At 37.2% G+C, this 21,763-nt stretch overlaps 1 protein-coding gene across 1 annotated transcript in view; it reads left to right on the forward strand.

The window, feature by feature from the left end:
* Heatr5b (HEAT repeat containing 5B) overlaps window positions 1-21,763 on the forward strand; it is a 74,317-nt gene that overhangs the window by 23,978 nt on the left and 28,576 nt on the right. Inside the window, exons 13-24 of the mRNA XM_013013520.1 lie at window positions 877-986; window positions 2,306-2,469; window positions 3,509-3,684; window positions 5,515-5,620; window positions 6,598-6,788; window positions 8,650-8,809; window positions 10,396-10,585; window positions 13,057-13,226; window positions 16,562-16,706; window positions 16,982-17,221; window positions 18,083-18,334; window positions 20,798-20,979. Of these exons, the coding sequence (XP_012868974.1) occupies window positions 877-986; window positions 2,306-2,469; window positions 3,509-3,684; window positions 5,515-5,620; window positions 6,598-6,788; window positions 8,650-8,809; window positions 10,396-10,585; window positions 13,057-13,226; window positions 16,562-16,706; window positions 16,982-17,221; window positions 18,083-18,334; window positions 20,798-20,979 (2,086 nt within the window). The remainder of the gene's footprint in view (window positions 1-876; window positions 987-2,305; window positions 2,470-3,508; window positions 3,685-5,514; window positions 5,621-6,597; window positions 6,789-8,649; window positions 8,810-10,395; window positions 10,586-13,056; window positions 13,227-16,561; window positions 16,707-16,981; window positions 17,222-18,082; window positions 18,335-20,797; window positions 20,980-21,763) is intronic.

The raw sequence follows: 21,763 nt of genomic DNA on the forward strand, positions 1-21,763 counted from the left end.
CGCTGTGGCTCAAGTGGTAGAGTGCTAGCCTTGAGCTGAAGAGCTGAGGGACAGCGCCCAGGCCCAGAGTTCAGGCCCCACGACTGGACCCCTCCCCCACAAAAAAAGTCTTACGTAGAACTTACACAAAACTGAATTTTTGCAAAAGTGACTTTTTAAGAACTATTTCTTTTTTTTCTTTTCTTTTTTTTTCTTGTCAGTCGTGGAGCTTGAACTCTGGGCCTGGGTGCTGTCTCTCAGCTCTTCAGCTCAAGGCAAGAGCTCTGCCACTTGAGCTCTAGAGCACAGTGCCACTTCTGGTTTTCTGGTAGTTAATTAGAGATAAGAGGGTCATGGGCTTTCCTGCCCCCGCTGGCCTTGAACCACAATCTGCAGATCTCAGCTCCTGAGTGGCTAGGATTACAGGTGTGAGCCACTGATACCTGGCTTAGAATTTCTGATGTTAATTAAAGTATAAATGTACACTAGTGGCCGGTGGCTTACACCTGATCCTAGCTACTCAGGAGGCTGAGAATTGAGGATCTTGGTTCAAAGACAGCCTGGCAAGAAAATCTGTGAGACTCTTATCTCCAGAAAACTGGGAGAGGAGCTGTGGCTCAAAGTGGTAGAGTGTTAGCCTTGAGCAAAAGAGCTCAGGGACAGAGCCCAGGTCCTGAGTTCAAGCCCCAGGACCAACTAAGAAAAAAAAAAAATATATATATATATATATAAATGTATTTTAACATGCTTTTGCTGCCAGTGGTAAATATCATAAAATAAAGTGAATGTGTGTGATACTTATCAATGTACTTTGACATTACATCAATATATTGCCAAACATTAATAGGTAATGCTTATTCTACAAAGCTGATCTTAACTGTGCTTTTGCTATTTTAGCATTCCATCTGTAATTAAAGCCCATGGAGCACATCTGAAAGCTAGTGCAGCAATGGTCCGTTTAAGACTTTATGATATCTTGGCTTTGTTACCTCCCAAAACTTACGAAGGTAAAAAAAACTTGAAGTATCTGATAAAAATTCTTCAATATGCTCTTACAGTTCCTCAGTGTTAAAAGAGTCTGACCAGAATCCCATGGAACCACTTTGGAAAAAAAGGCCACTGATGTACAAAAGTTCAAGTAAAGAAGCTCACTCTTTTTTTTTTTTTTTAAGGAGCTCACTCTTGTTGATGTTTTATTGTGTTCTAGTTGCCATTCCAAGCCCTTTACTTATATTAGTTTTATGATTCTAAAACTTAGCTTATGAATTAATAACAAAGAATCCCAGACAGACAAAGATAATGTAACTTCTCTGAGTCAGAGCTAGTAAATAGCTAAGCTTGGATTGAGATTTAGCTGGTTTATCTTCAGTATCTGAACTTTCAATTAATATTTTAAACTGTTTCATATACATTGTAATATATCCTATAATTTAGGAACCTGAAGGGAGACTTAGTAATATACTTTGTAGAAATAAAACATTATGTAAAACATTAATATTAAATAACTATGCCTGAGAATTTTAGTAGCTGTAGTTCAGTATTTGCGTGACATTGGCAATGAGCAATAATTAATGTTGTGTAGCATTTATTGTATTTAAAATAAAAGATTTATCTTCTGTGTTTTTTCTTAAGGCATATACAATAATAAAAAATGACATTTTATATATTAAAAGATGTATTAAAATATTTAATATAATTTTGTATTATTAACCAAGTCCCAGATGCACCTAAATTTTATTGATAGTTACTTATAAAACTTTAAATGGTGGCATATACCCTAGTCTCAACTACCTATGAAACTGTGACAAGAGGATCATTTCAACCCAAAGAGTTCTGGCCAGACATAGTGAGACCCCCATCTTTTGTTGGGTAAGGGGGATGCTCCTGAGGCTTAAACTTCCTGAGGCTTGAACTCAGTGCCTGGGTGCTGTCCTTAGTTTTGTTTGCTCAAATCTACATTCTACCACTTAAGTCACAGCTCTACTTCTGGACTTTGGATGGTTAATTGGCAATAAGAAGCTAATGGGCTTTTCTGCCCAAGCTGGCTTTGAATCCTCAGAGCTCAGCCTCCTGAGTAGCTAAGATTATAGGTGTGAGACACCAATGCCCCACTGAGACCCATCTTTAAAAAAAAGAAAAATTAGGGCTGAGAGCATGGCTGAAGTGGTAGAGCACTTTCCTAGCACATGTGAGTCCCTAAGTTCAAAACCCTTACCATTAAAAAATAGATTTTTTAAAAGAGAGAATATATACTTACTTTATTCTTGTTAAGCGTATTGTAGTTTTCATGAAAATTATAATTTTTAATCTGAAGATTTTTTTGTAGGATCTTTCAATGCACTTCTTAGGGAACTGGTGGCCGAATTCACTTTGACTGACAACTCCGCCAACACAACTACCTCCCTCCTCCGATCCCTCTGCCACTATGATGACAGTGTTCTTCTCGGTTCCTGGCTGCAAGAAACTGATCATAAATCAATTGAAGACCAGGTAGTAAGCCTTAATGGAAAATGAAATGCCATATTAACCTAAAACAATGGTCCTAATATACTTTTGTCATTTAAAAGAGAATATCACGTACTGAAGTTTAATTTTCATTTAACTTTCTTAGACACAGATAGAATCATGATGGTAGATAGGTGATGAAAAATATAAAAAGTAGAATTTGGCAAATTGTGTTTATTTAGTATTGTTTGTGTGATATCCTATGTTAGTTGTAGCAAAATTAATTGTAACTGGTTTTTGATGCTTGTTTTCACTAATTGGCTGGTGCTGTATGACTTGAGGTATGCCTCCAGCAGGTTGGAGAGGGATGAGAGAGTGACTAGACTATAAGTTTAGCAACTATTTTGCCCACTGAGTATACCATTTTTTAAGTGTGCTTTTTAAAAAGATCAAAAGCCCTCTTTTAAGTTTTTTTTTGTGGGCTTAAGTATTGCTTATATTATTTTGTTTACACATCAAAGTAGGTTGTATAAAAATGTTTCAGAATGAGTAAAACTTTTCTTAAAATCCTATATATTGTTATTAATGGTAATTGTTTTTTAATGGCCAAAATGTATTTTTGTTTTTAAAGAATTGTTTTTTTTAATGGCCAAAATGTATTTTTGTTTTTAAAGAAGTTTAGATATAGTGATTCTTTTTTTCTTTTTCTTTTCCTTTTTTTTGTCTAAGACTGGGATTCCATCTGGCTGTCTGCTCATTGCCTGGCCTTTTACCATTGGACTACTCTCAAACCTGCAATCACTGGTTTTTAATTAGTTTTCTGTCTTATGCCCAGCTTCATATCTAATTCTTAGCAAGTAAATTTTCTAAAGTAGTTTTTTTTTTTTTTTATTCAGGTAAGGGGTAGGTTTATTCAGTAGACCTGCTGGGACCAGGCAAGGTTGGCACTCCACGTGGCTGGGAAAGGAAAGAGGAAAGAAAGGAAAGAGAGAAAAGAGCTAGAAAAGGGAGAGAGAGCAGAGAGCTAGAAACGAACAGAGAGTTCTAAAGTAATTTTAAGTAACTTTCATGTTACTCTTTGCAGCTCCAGCCAAATAGTGCATCTGGAAGTGGGGCTCTGGAACATGACCCTTCCTCTATTTATTTACGAATACCTGCTGGAGAAGCTGTACCTGGTCCTCTCCCTCTTGGAGTCTCAGTCATTGATGCCTCTGTGGCTCTTTTTGGTGTTGTGTTTCCTCATGTTTCTTACAAACACCGGTTAGTATAAAGTCAATAAGGTAGTTTTAGCTAAATGTAAACTATATTCATACAGTAGATTTTTGTGTTTATTGTGGACTATGTCTTGAATTGCAACATTTTTTTTTTTTGGTCGGTCGTGGGGCTTGAACTCTGGGCCTGGGCGCTGTCCCTCAGCTCTTCAGCTCAAGGCGACCGGTTTTCTGGTGGTTTATTGGAGATAGGATTCTCACGGTCTCTCCTGCCCGGGCTGGCTTTGAACCGCGATCCTCAGATCTCAGCCTCCTGAGTAGCTAGGATTACAGGCATGAGCCACCAGCGCCCAGCTTTTGAATTGCAACATTTTCATCATAATGGTTTGTTTGGAAATTTTGAGTCAACTAGGTCTTTAATTAAAAGTATCAGTTTGATAATTCTGTTATTGTACAATTGTATAGGTGATGAGCTTATTCTGTAATAAGATTGGTCTCTGAGGTATGGTTCAAGTCTTGAACTTGGGGAACTAAGATACCAAAAGCATTTGGTTTGCTATATTTGATATTCACAATCACTATCCCTAACTTGAGTAGACATTTTTATATATTCTTGATTTTCTAAAAGAGAAAAGAAAAATGAATTATTGAAAGGCCTTCAAGATAATATAAAAATTTTAGGCCAGCTATCTGGGAGGCAGACATTAGGAGGATGGAGGTTTAAGGATAGTTTAGGCAAAAGGTTAATGAGATCTTATTTCAGTCAATAAGCTAAGTGTGGTGGCATGGATCTATGATCTCAGCTTTGTGGTATGCCTAAGTAAGAGGATTGTGACCCCACAGGTCTAGTCAAAAAAGTACAAGACACTGCCTGAAAAATATCTAAGCAAAAAAGTGTTCAGGGTCACAGCTTAAGTGGTTAAGTAATTTCAGGACCCTTAGTCTGAGTCTCAGTACCACAATCAATCAATTAGTATATGAAAGATATTCTATCTTTAAATATTTAACACACATATATATTACTTGATTTAAATTGTTTTTCATATCTAAGATTTAATTATGACATTTTGTCTTGCCCAGATATATGAATATTTGGTTGAAATTAAGCACTGCCTATACTCTCAGAAATCCAGGAGGCTGAGATCTAGAAGATCAAGGTTTGAAGCAAGCCAGGCAGAAAAGTCCAAAAGATTGCATCTCTAGTTGACCAGCAAAAATGCTAGACTGGAAGTGTGGCTTAAATGGTAGAGTGCTAGCTGTGATCAATGAGACTACACCGCCCTGAGTTTAATCCCTAATATTGGTACAAAAGAAACAAAACAATAAACCGATCAAAACTAAATATTACTTGAAATCTACTAATAGCTTCTGAACTTAAGATATGAGATACCCTTTTCTTCTATATAAGATAATTTTAACAATATGCCACAATTTTCATTTTTGTATTAAAAATAATCTACATAGCTTGGTGCTGGTGCCTATGACTTATGTCTTAATTCTAGCTGCTCAGAAGATTGAGGTTCAAAACCAGGCAGGACAGACAAATCTGTTAGACTCTTTTTATCTCCAATTAACTAGCAAAAGTTTGGACCTAAAGGTGAGACACAAGTATTAGAGCACCAACTGTAAGCAAAAAATTGAGAGAGAGCTTGGGGCCCTGAGTACTGATACCTCACCCCCACTTCCCCAAGCATACACGGTTAATTACATGATTATATATTTATGAGGAAGAGCTATGGGTTTGGATCAGCCATGAGAGTGAGACACAAAACAGACAGTATGGGATATTATTTGCTAAACAATTGGTGTACTTACCTCTGTCTTTTAGATAATACTTGAAAAAATTATTGCTAATGTGAACTTTATCCTTTTGTTGCAGATTGCAAATGTTGGATCACTTTGCTGAATGTGTTAAACAAGCCAAGGGTGTTCGCCAGCAAGCTGTGCAGCTTAATATATTCACTGCTGTTCTTAGTGCATTAAAGGTATTTGCCAGTGGCTCATGCCTGTAATCTCAGCTACTCAGGAGGCTGAGATCTGAGGATTGCAGATAAAAGCCAGCCTCGGCAGGAAAGTCCCTGACACTCTTATCTTTAGTTAACTACCGGAAAACTGGAGGTGGCATGTGGCTGTGGCTCAAGTGGTAGAGCACTTTCCCTGAGCCGAAGAGCTGAGAAACAGTGTCCAGGGCTAGAGTTCAGGCCCCTTGACCAACCAAAAAAACAAAAAAAGTGATCATGATCTGCCTTAGTGGTTGGGAGAATAAGGAGCTGTAATATCATACAGGTTCATTTTTCTTCGTAGGTATGCTGTTGTTAACATTTTTCTCTGGTATCATAACTTACATTTTTTGTTTCAAGTAAGTAAATTTAAATTCCCGAACAGTAAGAAGAGCAAGACTAGACATTTGCATTTAGTATGATGAACAAACTGAATGAACAGTTAGTTGCTGATTATTGTTTGTGGAATTTGGTCTTTACATATATACTGATTATGGTTGTAAGACATAGTTATCTTTTGTTGAATTTTTATACAAATGAATTAGTATTTCACTTCTCAGATCTTCTCTTTCCTTTAACTTAGAGTGATAAATTCCAATCAGTTAAATAGTAGTCAGCTTAATAATAGAATATTCTTTATATACAAGAGCAGCATTTAGATATTAATCTTTGGATTAAAAAATCTCCAAGGATTATTGGTTTTATGATTAATTTGTCTATTAGCTATGTTATTTATCTTGTTTTAAAATCATAGTTAGGAAAGTGATTATTGTCAATTTAACAAGTACTAATTATAGATATAGAATATCTATATGATAGTGAACAGAAGAAAATAATGTATGAAGATATATGTATTTTTTAAAATAATGTATGAAGATATATGTATATTTTTAAAAATTGTATTTTCTTTTATTTGACTGAAATATAAACTATCATAATTATTATTTTTGGAATCAATGTAGGGCTTAGCTGAAAATAAAAGTACTTTAGGACCCGAAGAGGTTCGAAAATCTGCTCTTACACTGGTTATGGGCGCTCTTGATAATCCCAACCCCATCTTACGGTGTGCAGCAGGAGAAGCTCTTGGGAGAATGGCTCAGGTGGTGGGAGAAGCAACTTTTATTGCTAGAATGGCCCAATATAGCTTTGACAAGTAAGTGGAATTCTTTTTTACCAAAAAATAAGTTTCTCTCTTTTAAGTAATAAATCGTTGTGTACTGGACTATGGATTTCCCATCTGGTATAGCTTATGATGGTATTTTATATTTTTCACAATGATGCCAGTGTGCAGTTTATTGAAGGTTCAGTTCTTTTTTTGGGGGGAAAGGGGTCCAGTCGTGGGGCCTGAACTCTGGGCCTGGGTGCTGTCCCTCAACTCTTCAGCTCAAGGCTAGTGCTCTACCACTTGAGCCACAGTGCCACTTCCGGCTTTTTTTCCTTTTGGTTTATATGATGCTGAGGAATCGAACTCAGGGCCTCATTAATGAAAGGCAAGCGCTCTACCACTGAGCCACCTTCCCAGCCCAGATTCAGCTCTTGAATCTTGGAAAAGTCTAACATGTTAGGTACTTCTGCTATGGGGAGTTGTCTCATCCAGCTCTTGGAACCAAGAAGGTTAGTCAGGGCTTCTCAGGTAAGTTCACTCACTTAAGAGAGGCTCTGCATCATTTTTTTCTTCCATCTGCTTCCATTTACCACCACTACTCTTTCTATGAATTGCTTTTTAGAATAAATCTCTTTTTTTTTTTTGTCAGTAATGGGGCTTGAACTCTGGGCCTGGGCACTGTCCCTTAGCTCTTTAGCTCAAGGCAGCACTCTACCACTTGGGCCACAGCACCACTTAAACTACCACCAAGCTTATTATCTCATATTATTCTCTTATTATAGACACAGTTAATCATGGCTTTCAGGATTTCTTTGTTAATTTTAAAGAATTTTCTCAGAGATATAAATAAATATGATTAACACAATAAGACAGGTTAGAAATGGTGGCTTAAACCTGTGAGGCCAGCTAATCCAGAAGGCAGAGGTTGGAAAGATTATGGTTCAAAGCTAGCCCAGGCAAAAAGTGAAACTCTCATCTCAACAAATAGGCTGAATGTGGTAGAGCAAGTCCTTGATCACAGGGTAGGAGGATTATGGCATCAGACTGACTCCTGGCAAAAATACTAGATCCTACCTGAAAAATAACCAGCAATAAAGGCTGGGGCATGAAGATAAGATGTAGTTATTACTAACTGTGAAGTTGGTGATCAAATACTTAAGTCGAAATGTTTAAAAAAGTGTTTAAGCCAGTGGCTCACACCTGTAATCCTAGCTACTCTAGAGGCTGAGATCTGAGGATCATGGTTTGAAGCCAGTCCAAATAGGAAAGTCTAAGAGACTCTTATCTCCAGTAAACCACTCAGGAAAAGCTGAAAGTTGTGTTCTGGCTTAATTGGTAGAGTGCTAGCTTTGAGCAAAAGAATCTCAAGGACAGAGCCTAAACTCAGGATTCAAGCCTCAGGACTAGCAAAAATAAGTTTAAGAACTAGCACTTTAATTATATACCATTTTATTACATATTTTAAATAGTACAAAACCACATCATGATCATAAATAAGAGACAGTGGGACTCAATGATTGTTATATAGTAATCCTGAAAAAAGTATTTTCTGAATTCATTTGAGAATAGCTTTCCTTGTCTTTTCACACAGTGGCAGACTAGCTGGGATAGAATAATGGCCCAGTGTGTTGTTTGAATTCCTGAGGGTAAAATGAGCAAGCTAAGGCATTCATAGACACTTAATCTTCTGCTGGATGCCTTCTGATTAGTTTTACTTGTTCCAAGTATTTCCAAGTGACACTTAAATTACTCTTCTGTGTTAAGTTATGAGAATGAAAAATCAAGTATCATGATTATAATCTTTCTTACTTTCCAGAATCTTTCTTTTTTCCGTATGTGACTTTGTGTGTTTTTTAATGCTAGAGGAAAATAGAGAAATCCATCCCTGAAACATGATCCTTTTTTTCAGGTTGAAGTCAGCTCGAGATGTTGTGTCTAGAACTGGCCATTCATTGGCCCTTGGCTGCTTGCATCGTTATGTTGGTGGCATAGGCTCAGGACAGCACCTGAAGACCAGTGTCAGCATTTTATTGGCTCTAGCACAAGATGGTACATCCTCCGAAGTTCAGGTAGAGATGTATTTTTTTAATTACAAAAACTTTTAGGGCTGGGAATGTGGCGCAGTGGTAGAGTGCTTGCTTAGCATTCATGAAGCCCTGGGTTTAATTCCTCAGTACCACATACACAGAGAAGAGCAGAAGTGTCACTGTATCAAGTGGTAGAGTGCTAGCCCTGAGCAAAAGAAGCCCATGGACAGTGCTCAGGCCGTGAGTTCAAGGCCCAGGACTGGTAAAAAAAAAAACCAACACTTTTAATAATGATTTTAGGAAAATTATTTGCTCTATAAAATAATAGTGACATTGATAAGTTGTTTGGAAAGATGTATTATGTTCTTGTTCTTTTATTTTGTTTTAGAACAAAACATTATTTGTAATAGAATATTGACAAGATTTTACTTTTCACTCAAATTATATATTTTTTTGTTTGTCATAGGACTTGAACTCAGGGCCTGGGCATTGTCCCTGAGCTTTTTTACTCAAGGTTAACATTCTACCACTTTGAGCCACTGCACTACTTCCAGATTTCTAGTGGTTAATTGGAGATAAAAGTCTCACAGACTTTCCTGTCCAGGCTGGCTTTGAACTAAGATCCTCAGATCCCAGCCTCCTCAGTAGCTTGGGTTACAGGTGTGAGTCGTTGGCACTTGGCTTACATTTGTACTTCAATTTACTCAGAAATACAATTCTTAAAGTCATTTTTGCAAAAATTCAATTTTGTGTGATTTCTACATAAGACTCTTAAAGGAAGTATAAAATATGCTTAAATTAAATTTTAATTTGTCAATACATAAAACAAGATGGTGCCCTGTTGTAATTGTTTACTTACTGTGACATCATAGTCATGGCACATTCAGCAGAGGTCATTAATTTCTGAATTACATTTTCTGTTAGGAGATCAAGACAATATGCAACAAAACTCCTCATTGCTCACAGACTTTACTGCCCAGGCCAGTTTGAACTGTGATCCTCAGATCTCAACCTCCCGACTAGCTAGGATTACAGGCATAAGCCACTGGCACCCAGCCTTCACTTAAACTAGAATTATTGCTTTATTACTTTATTATCCTTTGAATTTGTTTTTCTTTTTTTGTATTTGCTTACATTGTTAGCTTGATGAATCCTCCCCCAATTCAGGTACTGGGTTTTTAATCCACAGCTTTGAACTAGCTCAGCTCACTTGCTCAGCTAGCACTCAACCACTTGAGCCATGCCTCCAATTATTAAGAAGATGGAACCTCATTGAATCTTTTGCCTGAGCTGGCTTTAAACTGAAATCCTCAGGCTCATTCTCCTAAGTAACTAGGATTGCAGACATGAGCTACCAGTGCTTGGCTCAAGTTTTTTAGTTACCATCTTTTTATTTCCCCTTCCTCTAAATTTCCTTTTGTCTTTATGTTTCTCCTTACATAACACATGCAAATAAGTATAACCCCAGTGAGCGTTGAAGCATGTGTTGTAGTAGACTATAATCATGGTTTCCAAGTTCATGTTAATGTGCTAAAAATATGAAAGGATACAAGGATGTAACAATTCAGTATACTTAATTCAGTTTGTTCTCATTTCCTTATAACTGAAATAGTTGAATTTCATTCTAGACTTGGTCTCTTCATTCACTCGCCTTGATAGTGGATTCGAGTGGCCCAATGTATCGTGGCTATGTGGAGCCCACGTTATCTCTAGTTCTTACCTTGTTGCTCACAGTTCCTCCTTCACATACAGAAGTACATCAGTGTCTTGGGAGATGTTTGGGTGCTATCATAACTACTGTTGGCCCTGAACTTCAAGGTAAGTAAAACTATCTTAAAGAAACTAGGTGATAGCTATTTTTTTTAATATTCTGAATGCTGATATCACATTGCTTGAAGACATTTTGTGATAATTTTTTTTTTTTGTCGGTCATGGGGCTTGAACTCTGGGCCTGAGCGCTGTCCCTCAGCTCTTCAGCTCAAGGCCAGCGCTCTACCACTTGAGCTACAGCGCCACTTCCGGTTTTCTGGTGGTTTATTGGAGATAGGAGTCTCATGGTCTCTCCTGCCTGGGCTGGCTTTAAACCATGATCCTCAGATCTCAGCCTCCTGAGTAGCTAGGATTACAGGTGTGAGCCACCAGCACCCAGCTTGTGATAATTTTTTTAATCTACTGAATATCTTTGTTTTTAAGTTCTAGCACACAACATTTTGCCTTTGCTATTTTTAAAAAATGTGTACAACATACCTATTCCATGCAGGTATTTTTTAAATTTTAAAGGAGCTAAAACATTTTTTTCAATGAAATTTTACTTAGGATCCATTGAAAGTCAAATAAAACAAGTTTCTATTTGTTTTCATGGAGTTTGATTCACTCTGGTTTTGAACACAGTGTCAGGAACATAGTTTGAAAAATTACTCCTTTATGAAGCAGGTAATAGTACCTTATTTTTCTATGGGGAGGAAAGCTCAGAGAAGATCATTTGTCTAGTGTTAGCAGATGAGTGATACATTTGTATTATTCTTACTGCTCAGAACTAATTCTATCAATGGCTAAACACTGAAATCAGTTTCTTGTGAATGTATACTGAATATGAATATATAAAGTTTGTTTTGAATTTTCCCTTTTCCCCCACTCTCCCAGTTATTAAATGCTTTCAATGGGAAAAGCTTTTTTTTTCTTTCCTTGACTGGTACTTGAACTCAGGTCTGCTGCTTTTTTTTCAACTGCATTTTTTTTTTTTTGTCAGTCGTGGGCCTTGAACTCTGGACCTGAGCGCTGTCCCTCAGCTCTTGAGCTCAAGGTGAGCGCTCTTCTACTTGAGCTACAGCGCCACTTCCGGTTTTCTGGTGGTTTTATTGGAGATAGGAGTCTCACGGTCTCTCCTGCCCGGGCTGGCTTTGAACCGCCATCCTCAGATCTCAGCCTCCTGAGTAGCTAGGATTACAGGCGTGAGCCACCAGCGCCTGGCACATTTTTTATTTTTTGTCTTTTCTTTTTTGGTACTGTGAATTGAAGAAGACATTGCACTTTCTAGGCAAGCATTTTGCCACTGAGCTACATACATCCTAGCCTGGGTCTGATACTTTTGCTCAGGCTCCCATCTGCCCTAGGCCTCCAGTCCTTCAGACAAGCTTTTCATCAATATTTACTTCATTTAATTCTGATAGTGCAGAAACACACATTATCCCAATTGTTCAAATGAAGCACTAATATTGGAAGAGGTTAAGAACTTTCCCAAGATTATATATGTATATATGATTCATTCTTTGTTCTCCTAAGATGATATTTATATGTATGTACAATGAAAAAATTATTAAACTTATATTTAATAATCAAATTATTATATATGCAGTATACAATAAAATTTTCCCGATTCTGTAGAAATTTTCATTAATCTTTTTTTTTCTTGGTTGGTTGTGGGGCTTGAACTCTGGGCCTGGGTGCTGTCCCTGAGCTCTTCAGCTTAAAGCAAGTGCTCTACCACTTGAGCCACAGTACCACTTCTGGTTTTCTCGAGATTAATTGGAGATAAGAGTCTCATGGACTTTCTTGCCCAGGCTGGCTTTGAACTGCGTTCTTCAGATCTCAGCCTCTTGAGTAGCTAGGATTACATGTGTGAGCCACTGGAGTCCAGCAAAATTTTAATTAATCTTATCAGAAAAATATTTGAAGTTATGTATTGGAAGTAATAGTAATAGTTGAACAGAGAATGGGAAAACTGGCTTTTCAAAATTTAGCTTTTTAAAATAAAGCAGTAACATTTGTAAAAATAAAATCATTTATCAGAAATATGTGTGTGTATATGTGTGTGTGTGTGTGTGTGTGTGTGTGTGTGTGTGTGTGTATATATATATATATATATATATATATATTGTTAAATAAAAGACAGATGGGTTGTTTTAGTTCCAGTCCTGGGGCTTCAGCTCAGGGCTGGCTAATCTACCAATTGAGCCATAGCTCTTCTGGCTTTTTGGTGGTTAATTGAAGATATGAGTCTTACAGACTTCCCTGCCCCAGCTGGCTTCAAACCTCAATCCTCAGATCTAAGTTCTTTTGAGTAGCTAGAATTATATGAGTGAAACACCGGTGCTGGCAGATGTATTTTTGTTACCCAAATACAGTTGTGTTTTACAGTTACTTTCATGAACTTTGCAGACTTTTGGTTTTTAAAGTCTATGTAATAATTAGAACAAAGGGTTATTTAGAAGGTAATTATTTTCTAGGTGGTGTTTTAGTGATACTAATAAAATAATTGTACTTTACTTTTTCTTTCATTTTTCTACTAGGAAATGGAGCAACAATTTCTACTATTCGTTCTTCTTGTCTGGTGGGTTGTGCAATCACCCAGGACCATTCTGACTCTCTTGTTCAGGCAGCTGCCATCTCTTGCCTTCAGCAGCTGCATATGTTTGCCCCACGACATGTCAACCTATCCAGTCTTGTTCCTAGCCTTTGTGTAAGTATAAAGCTGTTTTATTCACTGATTTATTCTGGGAGCCTTTACATTTCTTTCCAAAGAGAACAAACTGGATCAAAAGAAAATACATTTCCTTGGTTGTGAGTTCTGAGGCATAGGCATCAATAATCATTTCATAACTATTTGTTTTATTCACAGGTTAGCCTTTTTTGTGTGCCAGTTCTAGAGCTTGAACTCAGAACCTGGGAACTGTCCTTCAGCTTTTGTTCTCAAGGCTAGTGCTCTACCACTTGAGCCACAGGTCCACTCATGGCTCTTTGGTGTTTAATTGGAGATAAGAGTCTCACAGACTTTCCTACCTAGGCTGACTTCAAACCTTGTTCCTCAGACCACAACCTCAATAGCTAGGATTACAGGTGTGAGTCACTGCACCCAGCTCTTTTTAAGCCTTCTAAAAAATACTTCAGTCAACTGTTTGTTTCTTAACTAAGAATGGGTCACAAATAGTCTTGCTTTTTAAAATTTTATTTCTTAAAGCTTGATTGGTAACTTCTGAGATTCTGTAGCTGTCATTACAGTCATCAATTTATTCATTTAACAGATATTTACTAATAGCCTCAGAAACCAGAGTATTGGAGGTGCGTTTGTGAGTGAGATGAGATCAAACTATTGTCATAGTAAGATTTATAGTTACAAAGAAAATAACAATAGCTATTTACAAACAAGATAAGAGCTAGCAAAGAATATAGGTCGGGTCATGTCATAATCTAGTTTAAGATATGACTTCTGAAAAAACTCCATGGGGTACAATTTACAAAATAGGAGTTAATTTGCAGTTAATCATTAAGGGCACGATTTTAGACAGCATTTATTTGTAGTCAGAGGGGACAATAACAATTCAAGGTTCTCAAGTGACATACATTTAAAGAAGCAATTCATCCTCTTCTCTCAGGCTTAACTAAGTAGTTAACTAAGTAGTTAAGCCAGAGAGAAGAGGAGAATCCCAGGCCGCAAGAATCAAGGTAATTAGCAGATGGAAGATTATGCAGGATTTCTATACATAGTATAAATTTATACTTTATTGTATAAGCAAAGGAAAAACATTAGGAAGGTTTTTTTACAGAGGAATAACTTAATCAGATTTGTACCTTTTCCATTTGATTCTTTCTGCCTGATGAAAATGGACTCTGTATGGTAAAAATTATGATGTTCTACCATGGAGGTGATAATGCTTTGCTCTGAGCTGGTTGTAATAATAAGGAAAATTAAGTGGATTTGGATGGTATTTAGGAAGTAAATTTGACAGAATTTGTTCATCAATTGGCTATTGAAAGAAGAAAAGGGACATTGAGAAAAGGAAAAGGTTTAGGTTTCTGATTTGACCATTGTAATGAAATTTTCTGAGATTTGGTTAACTTTGAGGAGAAAGTTGGGATATCTGTAATGCAGTTTTAGCCATGTGAATAGTTACACAGGGCTGGAGCTCAGAAAAATAGAGATCTGGCAAGAGAAGTAAGTTTGGGTGAATAAGCATTTAGATGGCCACTGGAAATGTAGGAAAAAGTAAGATATAAGAGAATAGAAGATGGAAGTGGTACTGTTGCTGAAGTGGTAGAACACTAGCCTTGAGCTAAAGAGCTCAAGGACAGTGCCCAGGCCCAGAGTTCAAGCCCTACAACCAACCAAAAAAAAAAAAAGATTTAGAAAAAGAGAGCATAGATGATTTAGAAAAGAGAGAAGCAAACAAAGGAGAAGGAGAGATTAAAGGAAAGGTAGAGGTTATGTTGTTCATAGAAGCCAGTTGTTCGTAGAACCAGTCAGCCAGTCAAGAGATCCAGTGAGAAGAGAGCTCTGAAACATCCTGTAACCAGGGGAGGATAGTGCTGTGGTGAGAAGAGGAAAAGGCCATTCAGGGTAATAGGAAGGTTAAGAGTAGGTACATTTAGTGTGGCTTTACTCAATAAGATTTGCTCCTGTTTTCCTTTATATTAGGAGGAATTCAGTCTATCTTGGACCACTTAGGAGTTTGAGTGAGCCACAGGCAGTACCAAATGTACATGACATGTTTACAAAAGATATCTACAAGAAAATTACCAACTACTAGTATGTATTAGATTGCACATGTAACAAGATATTAAATATCCTTCCAAAAGCCATTGTCTGATACAAATTCTGAGGACATAGATGGCATCTCTTGAGCAAGATAGACTTGATAAGTACCTGATGCAATTCAAATGCAGATATTCACTCCTAAATTGTCTGGTTCCTTTCTCATTCTGTGGAGGTGAACCTGATAACACAGAGCACAAGAAGATCTAATAAAGTAATAACAGGACTTAATACGCATTACAGTGGTGTTTATCAGTAAGCCACATATTATACATTGAGCTTCCTCCATGGTAGCAAACTATAATGTTTCCAAGTTGATTTCCTTAGTGGAACATCAAGGATTTTATTACAAGGCATATTGGAGCACTTTCCTGAACCTCCTCCAAAAGACTGTGTGGGAAGATTATAGGCAGCTGATGAGGAAATAACATAGCAGACTAAACATGAAAAAAGGGCCATTCAACTGATGGTCTCTTTGGAACTTGCCAATAGTCTCTCATGCTGTCTTCATTAATCAGATACTTTGATGCTTACTAAGAAAAATAGTCTACATACATGGGCTTATTTAAAGAAATGAAAAAATACAGATGTTTAAAACTTTCATGCCATTACCTCAGAAATGGCAATATTGTGTGATATTGTTTGTAATGCCTAAAACAAACGAAATGTGATTTTCTTTAGCAAATGTATTGAGAGATAAATTATTCAATAATCTTTATTAAATAACATAAAAGTATTAAATATATTGTAATATGTTTTTGAAAATGAACAAGTACTACTCTGAGTATTTTCTGTTCTGGCAGGCAGTTGAGATTTTTTTTTCTTTTTTTTGGTGTTACTTACATTTGAGTTTTGTGTGTTTAAAAATTTTAGAAGACAGCCAGATATATGTATAAAAATGAGATGGAGGGGAGAAATGGGGGAGGAGGGAGAAGGAAGGGATAGTAGAAAAACAAAGGAGGGGGTAATAATACTTGATGAGAAATGTACTCATTACCTTACTGATGTAACTGTAACCTCTTTGTACAGCATCTTTACAAAAAATAAAATTAAAAAACATGGGCAAAAAGTACTTCTGCATTTTCATCTAAGTAGATTAATGCTATTATTTTGTCAAAATACCATTTTTATTATATTTTAGACAACTGCGATCGCTAAAGGAGGAGCTTCTTGACAAATAGAGGTTTTATCTCATACATATTAATTGGGTAAGTGTGTTAAAGAACTTCAGCTTAAATAATTGTCTGAATTGTTATGGTTTGCAGGTTCACTTATGTAGTTCCCATTTGTTACTTCGACGGGCAGCTGTGGCTTGTCTCCGGCAACTTGCACAGAGAGAAGCAGCTGAAGTCTGTGAATATGCCATGAGTCTCGCCAAAAATGCAGGGGATAAAGAGAGCAGTAGTGGCAGTAAGTTTTCTTCTTTGTCTATATTCTCTTTGCTTAAATTTTTCAGTTTGAATATTGAATATTCTTATAAACCAGGATTTTATCCTTATTGTCAGATTAAAGTTGACAATTTTAATTCTAAAATATATGAACTAGAGAGAGACAGTAGTTGTATTTTTAAATTTCTGATTTTGTTGCTATTGTGAAATTACACGTAAGATTTAGTTTTTAGCATTATTGTTCTCTGTAGCACAACAAAATCTCATATAAATTCATTTGTACAAATTCCTTTTCAGATGTCAATCCTTTTGCACCTGGGGTTAGTTCTCAAAGTGACATCCATTGCCGACACCAGGGTGTTAATATAACAGAAACTGGCCTTGAAGGACTTCTGTTTGGAATGCTTGATCGGGAGACAGATAGGAAATTATGTTCTGATATTCATGACACACTGGGGCATATGCTTTCATCGCTGGCAGTAGAAAAACTTTCCCATTGGTTAATGCTTTGTAAAGATGTGCTGGCAGCTTCTAGTGGTATGTATTTAATAAGTATATATAAATTCTTAAAAAATGATGCTTCTGACAAATATACAAGCATATAATGATACATATAGGTATATATAGCTATGTAAATTTGTAGTTATATTTAAAAATACTCATCATTTTCATCTATGAATCTTTGTAAAAATAGTAAAAGTTAAAATTATATTCCAAATGAATTCAGATTCCTTTTTTTTTTGTCAGTCGTGGGCCTTGAACTCGGCCTGAGTGCTGTCCCTCAGCTCTTCAGCTCAAGGGTAGTGCTCTACCACTTGACTACAGTGCCACTTCCGGTTTTCTGGTGGTTTATTGGAGATCAGAGTTTCACAGACTTTCCTGCCCGGGCTGGCTTTGAATTGTGATCCTCAGATCTCAGTCTCCTGAGTAACTAGGATTACAGGTGTGAGCCACCGGTGCCCGGCTTCCTTTCTTTTTGAAATGTATTTCAAAATATTTGAAAGCGGAAACTACATTAAATACCTTAAAATACCAGGTTTAAGGGCTGGGAAGGTGAGTAGGAGAGTGCTTGCCTTGCATGCATGAGGCCCTGGGTTTGATTCCTCAGCACCATATAAACAGAAAAAGTCGGAAGTAGTGCTGTAGCTCAAGTGGTAGAATGCTCACCTTGAGCTGAAGAGCTGAGGGACAGCGCCCAGGCCGAGTTCAGGCCCATGACTGACCAAAAAAAAAAAAAAACAAAAAAACCCCCACCCCACCAGGTTTCTTTGTAGCATAACAGTGTATAGATATTCAGATTGGTAATTTATCCTTTCCTCGTTTTTGAGAATTAATGCTGCTCTATAGCACCATTTTTTTCCTGTATGTGTGGTGCTATCATCTTTATTTTCATTTTAGATATGAGTACTGCAACTCCCTTCAGTAGTGGAAAAGATGAAGAATCTGAAAAGAAAGATGAGATGGACGACGATACCATGTTTACCACACTAGGCGAAGAAGATAAGTCAAAGCCTTTTGTGGCACCTCGCTGGGCTACTCGGGTATTTGCTGCAGATTGCCTCTGTCGAATCATCCATCTATGTGAGAATGCAGACCAGGCTCACTTTGATCTTGCCATGGCGCGTTCTGCTAAACTACGAAATCCTAAAAGTAAATATAAAATCTATACTTCTTTTCTTCAAAGTATCTTTTTAGGTATATTTATGTAGCATGCTTTTGGCCTACGCCTTTCATTGATTGTTAGTTGCCTTGCTTTTTACCTTAATTTTCTGTCTTCTGTTTATCAATTCACCCCATTTGGAGGAAAAGTTGAAGAAGGTGATCCAAAGACGCACGGATGAATGGATGGATAGATTGGTAGATGAGTGGGTGGATAGATTACAGATACATATATTTGTTTAAATTTATATTTCCAGTAATTTTTTTCCTCTGTTGTGAGATTTATTCCTCTACATTTGGTAAGTTTTTTTAGTTGCCAGACATTGTAGAATTTATGTAAGTGCTAAATCTTTGTTTCTTTAGTAGCACTGAACTGTGTTGTGGGATGTAATTTAATTATTGCACTTTGTATTATTTGAATTCCAATGGGACCTAATTTTAAGCAATATCTAGAATAGGTTTTACTCTAGGGCTAAAAGAAAAGCTTTCCCTTTCTACTTCTATTCTCCTAGGATTTTTTTCTTTCCATTTCGTGGGCTTAGGTTTCTTGACTACATATTTGAATTTTTCTGAAGTCAGAATTGGAAGAATCTGACTGTAGTTTGCATCTAGCCCACAGCTGTTTTTGTAAATAAAGTTTATTGGAACTCAGCATACTTTTGAATCTACATATCAGTGGTGACTGCTTTTGTATTGTAAAACACCAGAATTGAATAGTTATATTGGAAATGATATGTCCTAGCCAGGTGCTGGTGGCTCATGCCTGTAATCCTAGCTACTTAGGGTCTGAGATCTGAGGACTGTGGTTCAAAGCCAGCTACAAAAGGAAAGTCTTATCTCCAATTGGCTATGTAAAAGAGCTGCAAGGGGATCTATGGTTCAAGTGATAGAGCACTGGCCTTGAGTAAAAAAACCTCAAGGACAGTGCCCAGGCTCTTAGATCAGCCCCAGGAACAGGAGGGGGGGGGGGAAGAGGGAGAGAGACAGAGGGAAGGAGGGAGGAAGGGAAGAAAAGGGGGCGGGAGGGAATGATATAACCTGCAAAACCAAAAATATTTAGTATCTGGTCCTTTATATGATTCTGCCAACCTATGTTCTAAAAGAATGGTCTTGTTTGGAGAGACAGTTATATTAATTAAATATTTTGCTTCAGATGTCAAAGTATATCTTATAGTTATCCATGTTAACATTGAATAGTATAACTACTATTCTGGGAACACTGATACAGAAATTTTCACAAAAGATTATCTTTTTTTTGCAATATGAAATTTGTGGGTTATAAATGCCTTTTTTTTTAAAGGTCATGGGGCTTGACCTCTGGGCCTGGGTGCCGTCCTTCAGCTCTTGACTAACACTCTACCACTTGAGCCATAGTGCCACTTCTGGTTTTCTGGTGGCTTATTGGAGATAAGAGTCTCGGGACTAGCTGGCTTTAAACTGTGATCTTCAGATCTCAGCCACCCTAAGTAGCTAGGATTACAGGCACAAGATACCATTGGCACCAGGCAAATTAACTCTTCATTACTCAAAGACACACACTAGCCATTCTACTGCCTATTGGCAAAAAAGCAAAGTCCTCCCCTGTCATTCAGAGTCTAAGTATCTCAATCTGGATTCAAGAACATTATATATATATATATTTGTAAAAACACTGTACAGAGGGCTTACAGTTACATGAATTGGGTAATGAGTACATTTCCCATTGAGCATTGTGACCTCCTTTGTTTTTCCCCCGCCATCCCTTCCTTCCCCACCTCCCCAACTCCTCCCTCCCCTCCCCAAAATTGTAAAGTTCATTTTCAACATAGTGTCTTTTTTTTGGGTCCGGTCATGGGGCCTGAACTCTGGGCCTGGGCGCTCAGCTCTTCAGCCCAAGACTAGCGCTCTACCACTTGAGCCACAGTGCCACTTCCGGCTTTTTTCTTTTTTTTGCTTATATGGTGCTGAGGAATCGAACCCAGGGCCTCAGGCATGCAAGGCAAGCGCTCTACCACTGAGCCATCTTCCCAGCCCCTCAACATAGTGTCTTGTACATCTCATTGTTACAATGGGTCAATCTGTATCCATATTTCAGCATTTTGTTTTATCCCTTCCCCTTCCCAAATTAGAAAAAAAAAATGTATATACAAGATGCAGGGCACCGGAGTCAAATACAGTGAGAACAGGGGTTATACTGTAGGGGAAGAACATACAAAAGAAACAAAAGAATCTCATATTGCATTATAAGTACATTAAAAACAATAGCAAGAAAGAAAAAAAAAAGAGTCTCGGGGCTTTCCTGCCTGGACTGGCTTTGAACATTGATCCTTAGATCTCAGCCTCCTAAGTAGCTAGGATTACAGGCGTGAGCCACTGGCACCGGACTTACAAATGCTTTTATCAGGAATTTATTTCATGTTTGCGTTGTACTAATTTTTTTGTATAGTCTTTTTTGCATTTCATTTTTATTTTTAGATGACCTCTTGGTACTTCATCTCTCTGACCTTATTCGAATGGCATTCATGGCTGCAACTGATCACAGCAACCAGCTGCGGATGGCTGGACTCCAAGCTCTTGAAGACATTATCAAGAAATTTGCATCTGTGCCTGAACCAGAATTTCCAGGTCATGTGATTCTGGAGCAGTATCAAGCTAATGTGAGATTTGTACTTACTTATAAACTTGAAATTGATCTTTTGAGGGACTGTAAAAGGAGTGAAGACTCCCTGAAGTGATATATTTGGAACTGTAATCTCTTTTTTTGTGTAAAAAACATACCATTACTTCCAAAATGTGCTTCATAGTTCCATTCAACCCACAGTTAAAGAAGAGTGTCAACCTGTTGTCACTATTTTTAAGCTGTGACAGAGTATTAGTGATACAACTAGAATAGAAAGTCTTGCCCTGTGTTTAGATATTTAGTTGTGCCACTCAAAAGATAAAAGGAACATTCAAAGGCATGTTGTGGGCTTACAGCCATTATTTTTATATGACAAGGCTTGATAAGCAGCTTTCGAAATAAAAAAGCAATTTCCCCTGTGTACTGAAGGATAAGCTGACTTATAGCAACACAAGGGTATTACTAAAATAATTTGATACTTTCAAAAGATTTTTATTGTATTTTATTCTAAAGGATAGACTATTTTTTCCAGATGTTTTTCCTGTGGTGTAATAAATTAGACTTAGCAATGGTGGAGGATAAGTGTTTCTGAAAGTACACAAACATTACATTAACAGATAAAATAGCATCATTCTTCTGTGAGATTATGCCAAAATCTGGTTCCAGCTGATCTTGTCCCTCAGCTCATACACACAAAATGATCTATGTGAATAATATATAATCTATTGCTTTTCTATCACAAGTAATAGGTGAGGAATTCTGAGCCTATAGCCTGACCCTATGTAGAAAACCTGTTTGCAGTTGTTTAATCCTACATAGAA

Source organism: Dipodomys ordii, unplaced genomic scaffold (assembly GCF_000151885.1).
Source record: "Dipodomys ordii isolate 6190 unplaced genomic scaffold, Dord_2.0 Scaffold20, whole genome shotgun sequence".
Classification (NCBI taxonomy): Eukaryota; Metazoa; Chordata; class Mammalia; order Rodentia; family Heteromyidae; genus Dipodomys; species Dipodomys ordii.